The sequence below is a fragment of the Perissodus microlepis genome, chromosome 9 (genome assembly GCF_051167445.1).
Source record: "Perissodus microlepis isolate ML-2025 ecotype Zambia chromosome 9, ASM5116744v1, whole genome shotgun sequence".
In the NCBI taxonomy this organism is placed as follows: Eukaryota; Metazoa; Chordata; class Actinopteri; order Cichliformes; family Cichlidae; genus Perissodus; species Perissodus microlepis.
Window position 1 is genome coordinate 20258843 of NC_140469.1, and position 14038 is coordinate 20272880.

The window sequence follows — 14038 nt, forward strand, 5'->3', positions numbered from 1 at the left end:
CCGACGCTGGATCATTGCGTGACTTCACGTTAGTCTCGTCCAGTCAGTAAGGTTAGTCTGCCGCATTGCGTGTGTCTTACAGCTGCCTGCCTGTTATTTCCCCAGGAGAAGCGTGGAGATGAGAGGGCAGTGAGCACGGGATGCTCAGACACTGAGAAGCGGAGACAGGAACACTGGCACTGGGAAGAGGACATGTCACGGGAGTCGGGAACGCACTGAGTATTTATTGTTGTGTTTTCCACTGTTTGCATTCAAAGCTCTGCGCCTGGGTCCTCCTTCCTCACATCCCCACAGTTGGCCAGCGGCAACCGTGACAGAGACAGGTTATTCACAAGCAGAAAACATTCAAGGTTATTGCTAATTTCATTGTAAGGTCAGACCGTGCAATGCTCAGAGATATTCCAGAAAACTCAAGAGCTGCATAGGCTAAGACTATGGGTTGTTTTGAAGAGTTGCCAAGAGGAACATGGCACCACAGCTGAGCAAGTTCGATCTGAACAAATCACAAGACTTCCTTGGATAGACAAGACCGAAGTAGAATTGTTTGGTCATAATGCAAAGAGCCACATTTAGCAATAATCAAACACCTCATACCGACTGTCGGCACAGTGGTGGAGGGGTGATGAATTTTTGACTTTGCTTTCCACCCACAGGAACCGGGCATCTTGCAGTCAGTGAGTCCACCACTAACTCTTTGTATACCGAAGTATTCTAGAGTCAAATGTGAGGTCGTCTGTCTGACAGCTAAAGTTTGGCTGAAATTGAATCTTGCAACACGACAATGATCCCAAGCACAGCAGCAAATCTACAACAGATCAGCTGAATAAGAAAAAAAATCAGTGTGCTGCAGTGGCCCAGTCCAAGTCCAACCTTAAGAGAGTTGTGCATATACCAGTATATAACCACAGCGATGTGATGCACTGATGAAGTCATAGACAAAAGAATTACTTCAATGGCATTAAGTAATATGTCATGTGTTGTTGTCCATCTAAAGTTGCATTTAACTCATTTTTAGACCTTTTCTAAGGATTAGATGAGTTTTTAAAATTGACAGAGGGTGTTTCTTTGTATAATGTCAGCACGTGACTTATCCTTTGTTACTTCTATAACTCAGTTTAAGTAGTTGACACAACTCAAATACACAAATGACTCTAACTAGGAATGTAAAAATTGTTTGCTTTCTACAACATGTTATACTTTAAGTCAACGGAAGTGGAGGAAGAAAATAAATTGAGGAACTGAAATCATATTAATAGTCAAGTTACTGAGCCCTGATTGTACTTTTAGTCACAGTAAAGTTATAGCTGCATAATTTGAAACTCATTTAAAAGCAATATATTTGCAACCCGTCTTCATGAAGATTCAGCATCTTCATTATCAGATCTGAAAAGGCGAAATATTAAAGAAGTGGAGCTATTGTAAACAGAGTACTACTTACTTCTCTCTGCAATAGCAGCAGCTCTGAGGAGAGAATGACAAATTAGGTCAAAGTTGAGAATGACAAGTGACAATTAAGACTTCTCCTTCAACTTTTCTTTACATCATTTTTCCTTATATGAGAAAAGCTTTGCTGGGACTGTGGCTACATACAGAAAAGAAATGTTAGTTATAGGCTGGTTAATGACTTACTTGAGTCTCTGGAATTCTGCAAAAGCATCATCAAATGCTGTAAAACAAAAGTTGTAAGAATCAGTTTTACAGGCCAAGACACATCTTTGTGTCGCACAGCATACAATAATTGCAAAACATCACGTTAAAGAAATCTAACTGATAACTGAGGTGAAAATTCCTAAAAAAGAAAATCAAACTTTTCACATCATGTAAACATGTTGGAAGCTGGCAAGATGAAAAAAGTTTAAGATGTGAAATCAGCCCAGTTATAAAGTCACTTAGACACTCTCACCTTGACCAGAGAGGTCAACGGTCCTCCTGAGGCCACCTTTTCCATCGTAGAACTCGATGGCATATTTGCCCATGTCTTTCTCTGTGGGCTCTTTGATCTGAAGCCACAGCTGCTCCCCGACCACGCCGCTCTTTATGCGGTCAGAAAAGGCAATTGCTGAATCCCTGTCAGAGAGACGATATGACAAACGTATATGTTAAAGGCCACTTTGTGACACAAAAGCACAGAAGCATCTGATAAGATGAACACTTGGTTTAATCCTGACAACTCACAACTGAAAATTAAATATACATCAGGTATAGATTTGATTAAAAGTTGCTTGTTTTGTTCATGTCAACCAACCAAGAACCTACTTGTAGTGCCATGTGACTTGGAGCAAGTCGTTGTAGTAGCTGACAAAGGTGTAGAGTCTGATGCCCTCATCTGTGCTTGTGATCTTCAGTGGAGTGGAGGAATTGGCTGCAAAGATAAACATCCTTATTTAATGTGTGTTGGGTTAAATATGTACTACATATGACAACATCTGTGGACTAAATATTTCTTCTTACCGATAACACTGAAAACTTCATTCATCAAGTCTTTGAAACCTTAAAAAAAGACACATTTTATCACCCTAAGTGGTTCATTTGCTGCATTTGTTTCTGATTTCATTGTTGTACGGCCGTACAAAGTTACCTTGGTCTGTCAGATTCAGTGTGGAGGTGTCCTGTCCTCTGTCATCCTTCAGAATCACCTCATACACACCAGCATCCTTCTTGGAAATCTGACAGCAAAAATGCAACAGCAAATTAGCTCAGGAAGGTTTTGCAAAAGGAAATTAAGCGTATTCGTCTGAAAAAGGCAAGCGCTTCTCTTCAGCTAGGGGCGCTGCAGTGCACACGTATATGACGCAAAAGCAAAAATAAGAGGCGAACAACAGCTACGAAAAAAAAGAAAAGCATTCTCAGGCAAAAACGGGAAAACCAGAGGTGGCCGTTGGCCCATGGTCACAACAGATAAGTGATCCCAACTTTAAGTCTTCTCCAGATCGGGCTGTCGACAATGTCTGCTGTGTCTGCGGGGAGGTCGCGCTGCAATGGGACACATGTGACATCATGTTTATATGCTGAATTACCTGTGAGGAAAGCATGTCATAATTGGACAGACGTTTACAGACAATACGACACGATGGGATGTGAGGGGTTCATGAGTTATACAGTAGATAAGGGACAGAGATGGGTTAGATGAAAAGAGAAGACAGAGATTGTGACAGAGCAGTTCAAATGTCTGGCTTGTTTCCTGTTTTATTTTGAAAATATTTATTTTCTCTTGACTTTTTTTCACCTGTGCCCAGTCAGCCCTCCATGTATATAGTACATATCCCTGTCTCTGTTGGAAGGTAAGGACAGAAAGATCCACACAGAGGGAAACAGAGCAGCACATTTACAGCCATATATGCAAATGAATTCAAAGGTGGTTATACAGTACAGAAATATACACACATATATACAGATATTCACACTTCACTTTCTCACACTCTCACCTGAGCAATTTCCAGTTTCAGCACTCCCTCTGCAAAGCCGAGGTGCTCGTCCACTTTGATCTGGTGTCTGTCTTTGTGCCACAGTGCAGAGGTCTCCTTCTTCATGTTGCCCACCTGAAATCCAGCACAGCAGGATGATGTTTTCAGAGCTCAGTTACATTAAAAAAAATGTACAAGTAAAATCTCTAAAACACAGGCTCACCTTGCATTTGAGTACAACGCAGCATTCTGGTGTCACTTCCCAACTCAAGTACTCGATAAAGTGAGGGCCTGGAACAAACGTCGCAGGTAAAATGATGACAATCGGGCAAATAATGAAAACTCAATTCTGTGAAAAATTTTCATAGAGCTGTTAATCTGATTAATGAATCTTCATCACTTTTAAGCAAAAATTCCAAATTTGCTGGTTTCAGCATCTTCTGTGTGTGTTACTGTCAGCTTTTATATTTTTTGTTCTGTTTTAAATGTTGAAGAAAAAGATTAAGCCTCTGAGAATAACACAGATCCATCAGTCATAAAAATGCTCTTGTGCTCAGGCGTTTACCTTGTTTTCGGAAATACTCCTTTCTCTGGAACTCTGATTCCTTCTGCAGCTGCTTGAACACTGAAAAATACACGAATGACAGTTTTCATAAATTGTGGTTTAAAACAACACAGATACCATTAAGTGCAATTAAATGAAATTAGAATTTAGCTGGAGCTATTACAACATGATTTCTAAAATGTTTCAGTGCCCTCTAGTGTTCATATGTTGCAGATGTTGAGTTCTCACCAGACACTTTATGAGGTAAACCTGTTAAACTGCTCTATCAAAATATCAAATAATTGCAGCAACTCAATGCATTTAGGCATGCAGACATGGTTAAGAAAAACTCTTGTTCAAATCAAGCATCAGAATGGAAAAGAATGGTGATTTAAGTGACTTTGAATGTGTGGCTCAGTATTTTCAGAAACTGGTGGGATTTTACCCAAACAACCATCTCTAGGATTTACAGAGAAACTGTCCAGTCAGCAGCATTTCTGTGAGATAATGTCACTTTGATTTCAGAGGTCGGAGGAGAAAAGCCACCTTGTAGCTCGGGAAGTAGAGCAGGTCATCTGTGTTTGATCCCTGGCTCATCTTCTGAACCTTTAGTTGCTCTCCGATGCATTTATTGGAGTGTGAATGTTAATTAGAAAACACTAGAAAAAAGTGCTTGCCTCAATGGACGAATAAGTATGTTATATAAATGTTTTTATATAGCACTTTTAATCCTCAACTATAATAGAAAAGCACTATATAAGTCCGTTTACCAGTAACTATTTGTTATGACCAAGATACGCAAAAGAGCATCTCAGAACACACAACACGTCCAGTCTTGAAGCAGATGGGCTACAATAGAAGATGTGCCACTCCTCTCTGCTAAGAACAAGAAGCTAAGGCTACAGTTTGCACGGCCTCACCAAATCTGGACAACAGAAGATTGGAAAAACACTGTTGGTTTGTTATGTATCAATTTCTGGTGCAACATTCTAATGGTAGGGTCAGAATTTGGCAAGTGCTTCCTACTAAAAGCCACTTTAACCATATTTAAGTGATCCTGCCAATGAGAAACATGAAGAGGACTAATTGGGATTCAATATCTGGCCAGTCGCAGACAGACTGGAAGGAGCAGGTATCAAACCATCCACCACCTGAGCCATAATGGCCTCTGGTACAGTCTGCTTTCCTGTTGAAGGTAAAATCGTTTTGGTTGTTTCACGTGAGAGATATTATTAAATTTAATTTGTGGGGTTGCCACTTTCTATCAAACCTAATCAAAATATACCCAGCGTGGCAGAGTGTTAAATTATTTTAAATGGATAACGTTCTGAGCTTTCTATCCTTGACTGTACACATTCATTCACAATTAAAAGTCACGTTTTCTTTTTTCTTTTTTTTTAAATAAACATACCATCCCCTATCAGTACCAAGCTGGACTGGTTGGTAGCTTTTCCATCCTGCAGCTGGAAGGTGTACGTGCCCTCATCCGCCGGGGTCAGAGACTCCATGGTCATCTCAATCACACCGGTGTTCTTGTCAAAGTTCATCTTATATTTCTACCACCCCAAATAAAGCAGCAAATATTTTACTTTAAAACACAGGTATAGCACACAAGTAAAATATCTGAACGCAGATTCTCACTGACCTCCCCCTGAGAGACAACATTATCATTGAAAACATAATCGACTTTGCCGTTATTGGACATCTTCTCCGCCTGCAGCCAAAAGCGAACGCGGCCCTTTTCCAGCAGCTCCACAGCTAGATCTGACTTCAGAGGAATAACTGGTGTAAAGAAAGTGATGAAGAAATAGTTAGAAAGTCAGTCCAGTTCATGACAAACCACTAAATAAAGCAGAAATACCATGTGAAGCACTCACTGGGGAATTTGTGGTCATGACTGATCTCCAGCAGCCTCTTTAACTCTGAAAAGAAAACAAGAAGAGATTCAGGATTCAAGATGAGAAAAGCAACACATCATGTAATATGAAAAATCTTCTTTTCTCTCAATTTTCAAACCCACCTTCCTCAGAGAGAGTGTAGCTGGATGAAGCACCGTCAGTGTGAGTGACAAGACATGAGTAAACTCCAATGTCCTCCTCCCCGGGACGATTGAAAACAACTTTAGACCTGCAGAGGAAACACAGCATTCGTGACATGAGAGGTGAGAGGGACGCTCAAATAGTCTTAATGTTAAAAATGTTGCCATCTCACTTGGTTCCCTTGGTATCTGTGGTCAGGCGGGAGGTGTCTGTGATTTCCTCGTAGTTTTTGGACCACACAAATTTGGAGTCGGGGGTCATGTTGCCACATTCAAAGTTCAGGGAGATGACGCCGTTGTCGTCGACATCTACGACTATCTCTTTCGTGCCTAAAAACACAAGAAGGTAAAAATCTCATCTGCTCAAATTTTGTAGTGTCACCTTCAGTTGTTCCATCATTTCATCCCACCTGGTTTGGTCAGAGCGGGAACCGGCTCTGTCACGTCTGAGACTTTTCCTACTCCAGCTTTATTCTGAGCACGCACACGGAACACATACTTCTCTCCCTCCTTAAGATCCTTAATCTGCAAAAAAAAGAAAGAAAGAAATGTTGAAATATATTTGTGATATCCTGCTAAAACTTGGGAATCTCTCAGATAAATGCACTCCTGATTAGCACCTTTATATATGTCTTTTCTAAGGCTTTGGTGTTGACTCCTCTCCACGCCTCCTCTGGTGCATCTGCTTCCTTGATGTCAACATAGAACCCGTTGACAGGATCGCGGCCCTGGTACACAGGTGGTTTCCATAGCAATACCAGAGAGTCGTTCCGCGCCTCTCTAATCTGCAGATCATGTGGAGGTCCTGCAGCCCAGAAAGATGACTGAGGCTAAATAACAAATCCTTTTTACTCAGTCACTTTCAAGGTTCTGTAAATCCCTAAAGTGATACTGTTGTCAGAAACCTTGTCTATAACATGTAAATATTCAGTTCACAATTCCAATAGAATAGAATAGAATAGCACTTTATCGTAATTATACATGTACAACAAAATTGTGGGTACAGCAGGAATAAATGGCAAACAGGAGAAATATGTACAATTAAGACATTTTCATGGATGATGAACATTTGTTTTGGTATTTTTTCTTATATTTATAACATAAAGTGACTTTCTTAAACATTAAAAGTTACCAAATTATCTAATAATTCATTTTTTTGGTGTTATTTACCATATTTCTCTGATATAGTTGTATTTATGTGCAACATCGGTGACAGAAAAATAAAGCAGTGTGCATTGGAAGTTTTTTTTTGTTTGTTGTTGTTCATCAAATGGTTCATTAAAATATTCTCTCAGTTGGTGAAACATGTGGCCCAACCAACCTGGGACAGCAATGGTCCATTCTTCACACAGGAAGGTATTACTGGGCAGCGACGGGATGCCGACACCAGCCATGTTGGCTGCTCGCACCTGAAACTGGTACTTCTTATTCTCCTTCAGATCAGACACCTGGAAACAAAGACACAAAGACACTCGCCCCTTGCACATTCAGCACATATAACTTCAGGCTCGGATCGTGTTTTTTCATATCAACCCACCCTGTAGGCCCTCTCGCTGACAGCCTTGATGTTGGCCTCGTGCCACTTTCCCGGCACACCATCGATGACCTCACGGTAATCCACAAAGTAACCGGTGATGTCAGCGCCTCCGATGAAAGTTGGCTGTTTCCAGGCCAGCACCATGGAGTCGCGCACGCACTCCAGGATGGTGATGCCATAGGGTGGAGTGGGAGAGGCTGAGACGCAAATCGCAAATTAATACGGCAAAACCTCGGCGTGAAAACTGATGTAATGGGAAACTGAAGTGCCACAAAAGATTTGATACTTTTTAATTCCCACACCTCTTTTTTCACTGTGAAGAGCTTCAGTGTCCCATTATTGGAAACAGTTTACAGCAGGAACTGACCAGCAGTTACTCTCCTTACAATGTTAAAGATTACTGGATAGTGGGTTTAGAGACAGTTGTAGGTTAATACCTGCTGTAACAACATCTCGTCCAACCCAACACATTTGTAACCTTAATGCTCAGTGACATTGAGATTTTGGGAGTTAACTGTTATGTCTGCACTCTAACTATGAAGTCAGCAGCCGTAAGATTATTAAATTATTTTTCTCTAGTTCCAGATTCCAAAGATAAATAAAGATTAGTATAATTTAGAAACCACTGTTTTATACACTGAGTCAGAAAGTGTACAGTTACATGTTGCTTGTTACACTGTATTCCTGGTAACAAAGGGCACAGCGATTTCAGAGATTAGGTTAAAGGAATGACTAGGAGCCAAAGGTCTCCACAAAAGCAGGATCAAGTAACAGCAGCAGTGATAATAAAGCAGCCTGTCGAGTACAAATAGTCACATGAACTTTATACCCTCTCCTGATTAGGAGGGAGAAGGTGGTCAAAGCGTCTGGGAGGTGGGTGTCTGATTAAGTCCAGAGTGCACTCCCAAAAAGGTCTCAGGTCACAAGTGTTCTCTTGGTTGGATGACCCACTTTTCGAGTACAGGGTGTGATTATGGGGCTCCTGCCATGAATTGCTTTGGTGTCTTTGTGTGTTAAAGTGCTCTGGGTAATCAGAGGAGTGGCAGGTCCTGAGGTGATTGACACTACACATATAAGTTAGGGTTTTGGTGGCGGCCAGAAAGCACGAGTTAAACCCAGGTTTGGCGGTGAATTGCATTGACTTACCTTCAAAAAGAGCCAAGTTACTATTTGTACCTACAAAACTGATGTGAAGTCAAGGCAGAATATATTTTTATGGCTCTTAAGTGGGTAAAAACTGTACTTTTCTTTGTGGTTTTATTTGGATTTGACAAAAGGTTTTCCTCGGTGCTCACCTGCTGACTCTCTCTGGGGCTTCGCTTTCTCCCGATTACCATCTACTGAGAACTTACGTGCCTGCGAGGCGTCAGGCTCATCAGCTGTCTCCACAGCCTGATCCTGAGCCTCAGCAGTTACTGGGTCACAGTGTGCAGCTGTGAATGTGTCAGTATGTGATTCAGAAATTGGGCCTGACACAGGCTCTGAGTGCATGTCTTTTGCCAGCTCAGGGGCCCGGGACCCATCGCCTCTCTTGCCCCACTTGTTTTTAGTCTCCCTGGGGTCAGGGTCTGTGAGGTCTGAGCTAGCAGCCCTGGCCCCTTCCCTGGCTTCACTGTCAGCTTGAGCTTTATTGCGCTTTTGCATAGTGTTGGGAGGGAACTGGACAGTGTCATGCGTTCCCGTCCAGCGTGGCCTGTGCTCAGTTAGTTGTCCCACGTTACCCCCCGGCCCCATCTTCGGCAACACACCGTGTAGGATGCCGCCCCCTACGGGTGTTAGCAGAGAAAAGCAGAAGAAGCTTTTTTAAAAACAGGCACAAATCCATCCACAGCTCATTTCTCAATCGCACCACATTAAGAGAACAAAATAAGAAGAAACAAGCACAAAAACATTAAAAAGCAATATTTGCTGAACTGGCAGTCAAATACAGAACAATGTCTTCATCTGACTGGGAGTGGAAATGAAGACAAGATGACCAGCAGGTGACATCCATGTTAGCAGGCTTCAATTGGGATTATGAGAGCACGCAGGCACGTAACACAGAACAGCCGGCCAATAATGTGGGTGTGCGGCTTTGCTCTGGCCCTTAATGAAAAAACTCATGACTTTAGAAACAATGCCAACAGATTCCATCATCTCTTAGATTACAGCTCCAAAAGTGACGTAAGTTGTATATCGAGACCAAATGTAACAGCACACCGTGATCTGATTCACGGGTGGTAGTGCTGTGTTTTAATTACTCTGAGTTTTCCTTCAGTTGCAAGTGAACTCAAAGGTTATTTCAGTGTTTTGGTGGCACATTGTAAAATTCCAGTACCAAAAAAATGTAAATTAAAAGCAGAATGCAATGATTTACAAATCCCATAAATTTGTATTTTATACACAGTAGATCATAGAAAACATGTTCTACTGTGTGTCTTTATCCTGTCTTCCTTCTCTCACCCCAACCGGTCGTAGCAGACGGCCGCCCCTCCCTGAGCCTGGTTCTGCTGGAGGTTTCTTCCTGTTAAAAGGAAGTTTTTCCTTCCCACTGCCCCAAAGTACTTGCTCATAGGGGATCATATGATTGTTGGGTTTTTCTCTGTATGCATTATTGCAGGGTCTACCGCCTTGAGGCGACTGTTGTTGTGATTTGGCGCTATAAAAATAAAACTGAATTGAATTGAACTGAATTGAATGTCAAGTGTTTAAATTGAGAAAAAGCACCTTTTTAAGAAGAAATAAGGTCAATTTGAATTTGATTGTTGCAACACATCTCAAAAAATTGGAACAGGGCCATGCTGTCCCATTCTTGTCTGATAAAGAACACTAGCTGATCAACAGTCCTGGGGCTTCTTTGCTGTATTTTTCATTTCATGATGTGTTGAAAATGTTTTGACTTGGTGAAAGGTCTGAACTGCAGCAGCACCTCGACTCCTCTCCTATGAAGCCACGCTGTTGTTCAGTAGATGCAGTGTGGGGTTTAGCATTGTCTTGCTGAAATACACGAGGGCTTCCCTGAAAAAGAATCTGGATGGGAATATATGTTGCTCTACAACCTGTATATACCTTTCAGCATCTATAGTGTCTTCCCAGATGGGCAAGCCGCCAATTCCATAGGCACTAATGGACCTCCATACCTTCACAGATGCAGGCTTTTGAACTGAGCACTGATAACAAGCTCGCTCTGCTTAGTGACCTGTATAACAGACAGTGATTTCAGTAAGGCCAACCAGCGACAGAATTATGTCTGTTTTTAATGCAGTGCCACTTGAGGGCCTGAAGATCGCACACATCCAGATTTCTCCACACTCTCTGAATCTTTTGACTTCAAGTTGTACACCGATTTATCTTACAGATCTGACTGACTGAACCATCTCTATTTTTGAGAACCTCTAACTCTTTAAGATGATCTTTTTATACAGTCATACTACTTACCTGTTACCATCAAACTCAAAATGAACTAATATTTTTCATGAAATTAAATGTCTCACTTTAAACACTAATTTTTTATGTTCTATTGTGAATAAAATATGGTTTTATCAGATTTTAAAATCATTGCATCCTGTTTTTAATGGAAGTTTTACACAGCGTTCCAGCTTTTTGGGAACTCGGGCTGTATAAATTTATAGGTTTGTCATATAAAAAACTGCTGATTGTTGTGCTGAAACAATCTATTTGCATTTGCTGCATCAGTCTGTGTGGTTTCAGTAACAGTTGTAAAATACCCCCCAAAAAGAATTTCCTTTGGAATCTCATCTTAGTTTTTTTGTTCTAAGAAAGTATTGGGGAAGATGGGAAAGATTGGGAAAATGCCCAAATCTGATGTTTGTGTGCAAAAGTTCATGGTTTCCTTCAAAAACCAGCATAATCCTCCTCTTATGGGCACAATTTAGTTAAGCAGCAAAGTCTCAGGCACTGTAAGGCATCTATTTGTTAAACTAAAGACTCTGTAACTGTCTCCTTGCACATATGAGCATCACTACTCTTTCTGTTCTGGTTAGAACGACTTTGTGCTGTTTTTTTGGCCATTTTAAGACTATAATCCAGTAACTCATCTAGCAAATTTATTGGTTTTTTAATCCGCACAACAATTTTCAGCTGTGTTAATATAATTGGAATCAGGTTTTTCTAATGATGAATCAGCCTTGAAGACTGTGTTGAAGTAACACATTATTCCAGCAGAAAAGGATGTGTCATCAACAACACATCTTTCTTCTTAAAATATATGTGCACTGGCATTCTTGCTAAGAGTGTTTCACAAGGGATAACGGAGCATGCTGCTCAGCGCAAAGCCAGCCAGTGAATGAGTGACATCCAAAGGCTGAAAGCTGTGTTAGTTTTAATGCAGAGAGATGTTACTGTTAGGGAACACGTGCAGGAATTTAGAAACAGCATCATTATTAAAACAGTAACACTGTTTCTGTTGCTGGCATGCAAAGTACGTGTTAGGGTGCAGTTTATTGACTTTGAGTTGAATGAAATAATGTAAAAATATTGAGTTATAAAGAATCAGACCAACGGAACAATAACATTGCTAGCTGATAACAGGGGGGGTTCGAATGGTGGTACCTTTAGCTCTAATGTGGGGTTGCCGACACATCCTGTGCCCGAGATAGGATAGGGGAGATGCGGGGAGGTGGTGGTGATAGTGGTGATGTGTGACACTGAGCTACTTTGTAACGACCGCTGAATTGGATCGCACTGACCCAAATTAGAGGAAGTCTACAAGTCCTGACCCCCAGCCCCGCCTCAGGCTGTGCAGGGAGGAGGAGGCGCTAGAGGAGATGTGGCCAGACAGGGTAGGAGGTAGGTAGAGCATACGACAGTGCAGAATAATGTGACAGGGTGACAGAGTGGAACAATGGTGGAGAAAGTGTGGGAGCTGAAGACATGTTTCAAGAGAACAGTAGTAGCCTACAACACAATTTGTAGTAAAATATCAAGAAAAATCAGCTTGTTGCATTATTTCTTCCACATAGAGAGTCTGCTAATGATAGCAGTGATCAGTCTGTGGTGTTCAGTGCGTCCAAGAGGTGTGCCTTGTTGAAATTTCCAGCACAACTGGCTCAGAAATGCACAATATAACACCAACAGTTTAGTTTTTTTAACATTTCTAAACAAATCTTAATCTAAATAGCAGTAAACTGGAATTATTAACGTCCTCTGATTACTACATTACTTTGTTGTATTTAGATGTGATGAATCCACTGTACTCACCAATAGCAGCCTTCACCTCCACAGCCTCTGACTCCTGGGAGAACTGGCTGATCCCTGCAGCGTTCACCGCCCTCACCCTGAACACGTACTTCTCTCCTGTGATCAGACCGTGGCAGATGAACCTGTAAATGCAGAAAGTGCAGTAGCCATGAATTTGTATCAGAAATCGCTGAAAGAAAGCAAGAGGGGTCATTTTTACCTGGTGACATTCACGGGCTTGTTGTTGCAGGGCTCCCACACGTTGCTCCCCACAATGCTGCCCTCGATGTAGTATCCCACTAACTCTTTGGCATCGCGAGACGCTTCCCAGGACACAACAACTGATGTGTCCGTGTTTCTGGTGGGAATAACCTTTCCTGGGGCAGATGGGATATCTGCACACAAGAATAGTTACATTTTGGGGCTGAGTCAGTGCTAACATAATATATTTGTACCATGCAAATGTTCAGTTTCATCAGATCTGTGATGCAGGAGTCATGACTGCAAAACAGGTCTGGGACCAGTTTGCCTGATAGCATTGTGTGACAAATAAGACTCTTAATATCTAAAAGAGCTAATCTTCTCTATGTTTATGTTTATCTCTCTTCTGACCAAGCTTGTCTCCAACTGTGGTGGCCTCAGTCGGGTCAGATGGCTCGCCAACACCGGCAGAATTGCAGCAGCGGACACGGAAGCGGTAGGCTTTTCCCTCTGCGAGATCAAACAGCGCAAAGCGAGGAGACTTTACTGGGATCTCCGTGTTCACCCTCTGCCAGCTGTCTGTACCGGAAACACACTGATGGGCAAAGAGGAAAACGTCACACTGTCACTGAAACTCAGGCAATGTAACAATCTCATATGCAGGAAAACAGAAACGTTTAGTTAAAGTGCATCTGAGGAAAAGTGGAGGAATAATTTACCTTTTCCACATAGTACATGACACCCTCAAGGCCTTTCTCTCCGGGTGGCTTCCAGCTCAGCACCACATAGTTTTTGGTTGCCTCTGTCACCTGCAGATCACAGGGTTTGCTGGGAACAATGCCCTCTGATGGTCAAAAGGGAAAGAGTTAAGTCTCCAAAAAAGAAAGATTGACCCTTCAACACCAGATGGATGTATTAAGATCACATCCACCACTTATTGGAAAATGCATCTATTCAAGAAATGTAATCATTCCTTTCTTTATTATTTTTTAATAATTACATTGATAATAAATAGAGCATAAATGAAAAAGCACAGGTGCTTCTTCCTCCCTGAATGTGGTTAATAAGCCTGAATCAGGTGGACTCAGAGTTGGAGTATTTTATAATCCACTTCTACTTGAGTCACTCTCTGATAT

At 41.6% G+C, this 14038-nt stretch overlaps 1 protein-coding gene across 3 annotated transcripts in view; it reads right to left on the minus strand.

Annotated features, from left to right (window-relative positions):
* myom1b (myomesin 1b) overlaps window positions 1-14038 on the minus strand; it is a 29706-nt gene that overhangs the window by 4376 nt on the left and 11292 nt on the right. For 2 of the 3 annotated variants that reach the window (XM_084939537.1, XM_084939535.1), the window contains exons 15-37: window positions 13622-13746; window positions 13314-13497; window positions 12922-13096; window positions 12723-12844; window positions 7524-7720; window positions 7308-7434; window positions 6607-6791; window positions 6397-6511; window positions 6160-6316; window positions 5969-6075; window positions 5826-5870; window positions 5594-5730; window positions 5360-5504; window positions 3970-4029; window positions 3628-3695; window positions 3426-3539; window positions 2914-2973; window positions 2579-2666; window positions 2452-2490; window positions 2257-2362; window positions 1904-2067; window positions 1630-1666; window positions 1439-1461 (exon numbers count right to left, since the gene is read on the minus strand). In XM_084939537.1, the coding sequence (XP_084795663.1) occupies window positions 1439-1461; window positions 1630-1666; window positions 1904-2067; window positions 2257-2362; window positions 2452-2490; window positions 2579-2666; window positions 2914-2973; window positions 3426-3539; window positions 3628-3695; window positions 3970-4029; window positions 5360-5504; window positions 5594-5730; window positions 5826-5870; window positions 5969-6075; window positions 6160-6316; window positions 6397-6511; window positions 6607-6791; window positions 7308-7434; window positions 7524-7720; window positions 12723-12844; window positions 12922-13096; window positions 13314-13497; window positions 13622-13746 (2580 nt within the window). The remainder of the gene's footprint in view (window positions 1-1438; window positions 1462-1629; window positions 1667-1903; window positions 2068-2256; window positions 2363-2451; window positions 2491-2578; window positions 2667-2913; window positions 2974-3425; window positions 3540-3627; window positions 3696-3969; window positions 4030-5359; window positions 5505-5593; window positions 5731-5825; window positions 5871-5968; window positions 6076-6159; window positions 6317-6396; window positions 6512-6606; window positions 6792-7307; window positions 7435-7523; window positions 7721-12722; window positions 12845-12921; window positions 13097-13313; window positions 13498-13621; window positions 13747-14038) is intronic. The other variant, XM_084939536.1, reaches the window with a different exon arrangement.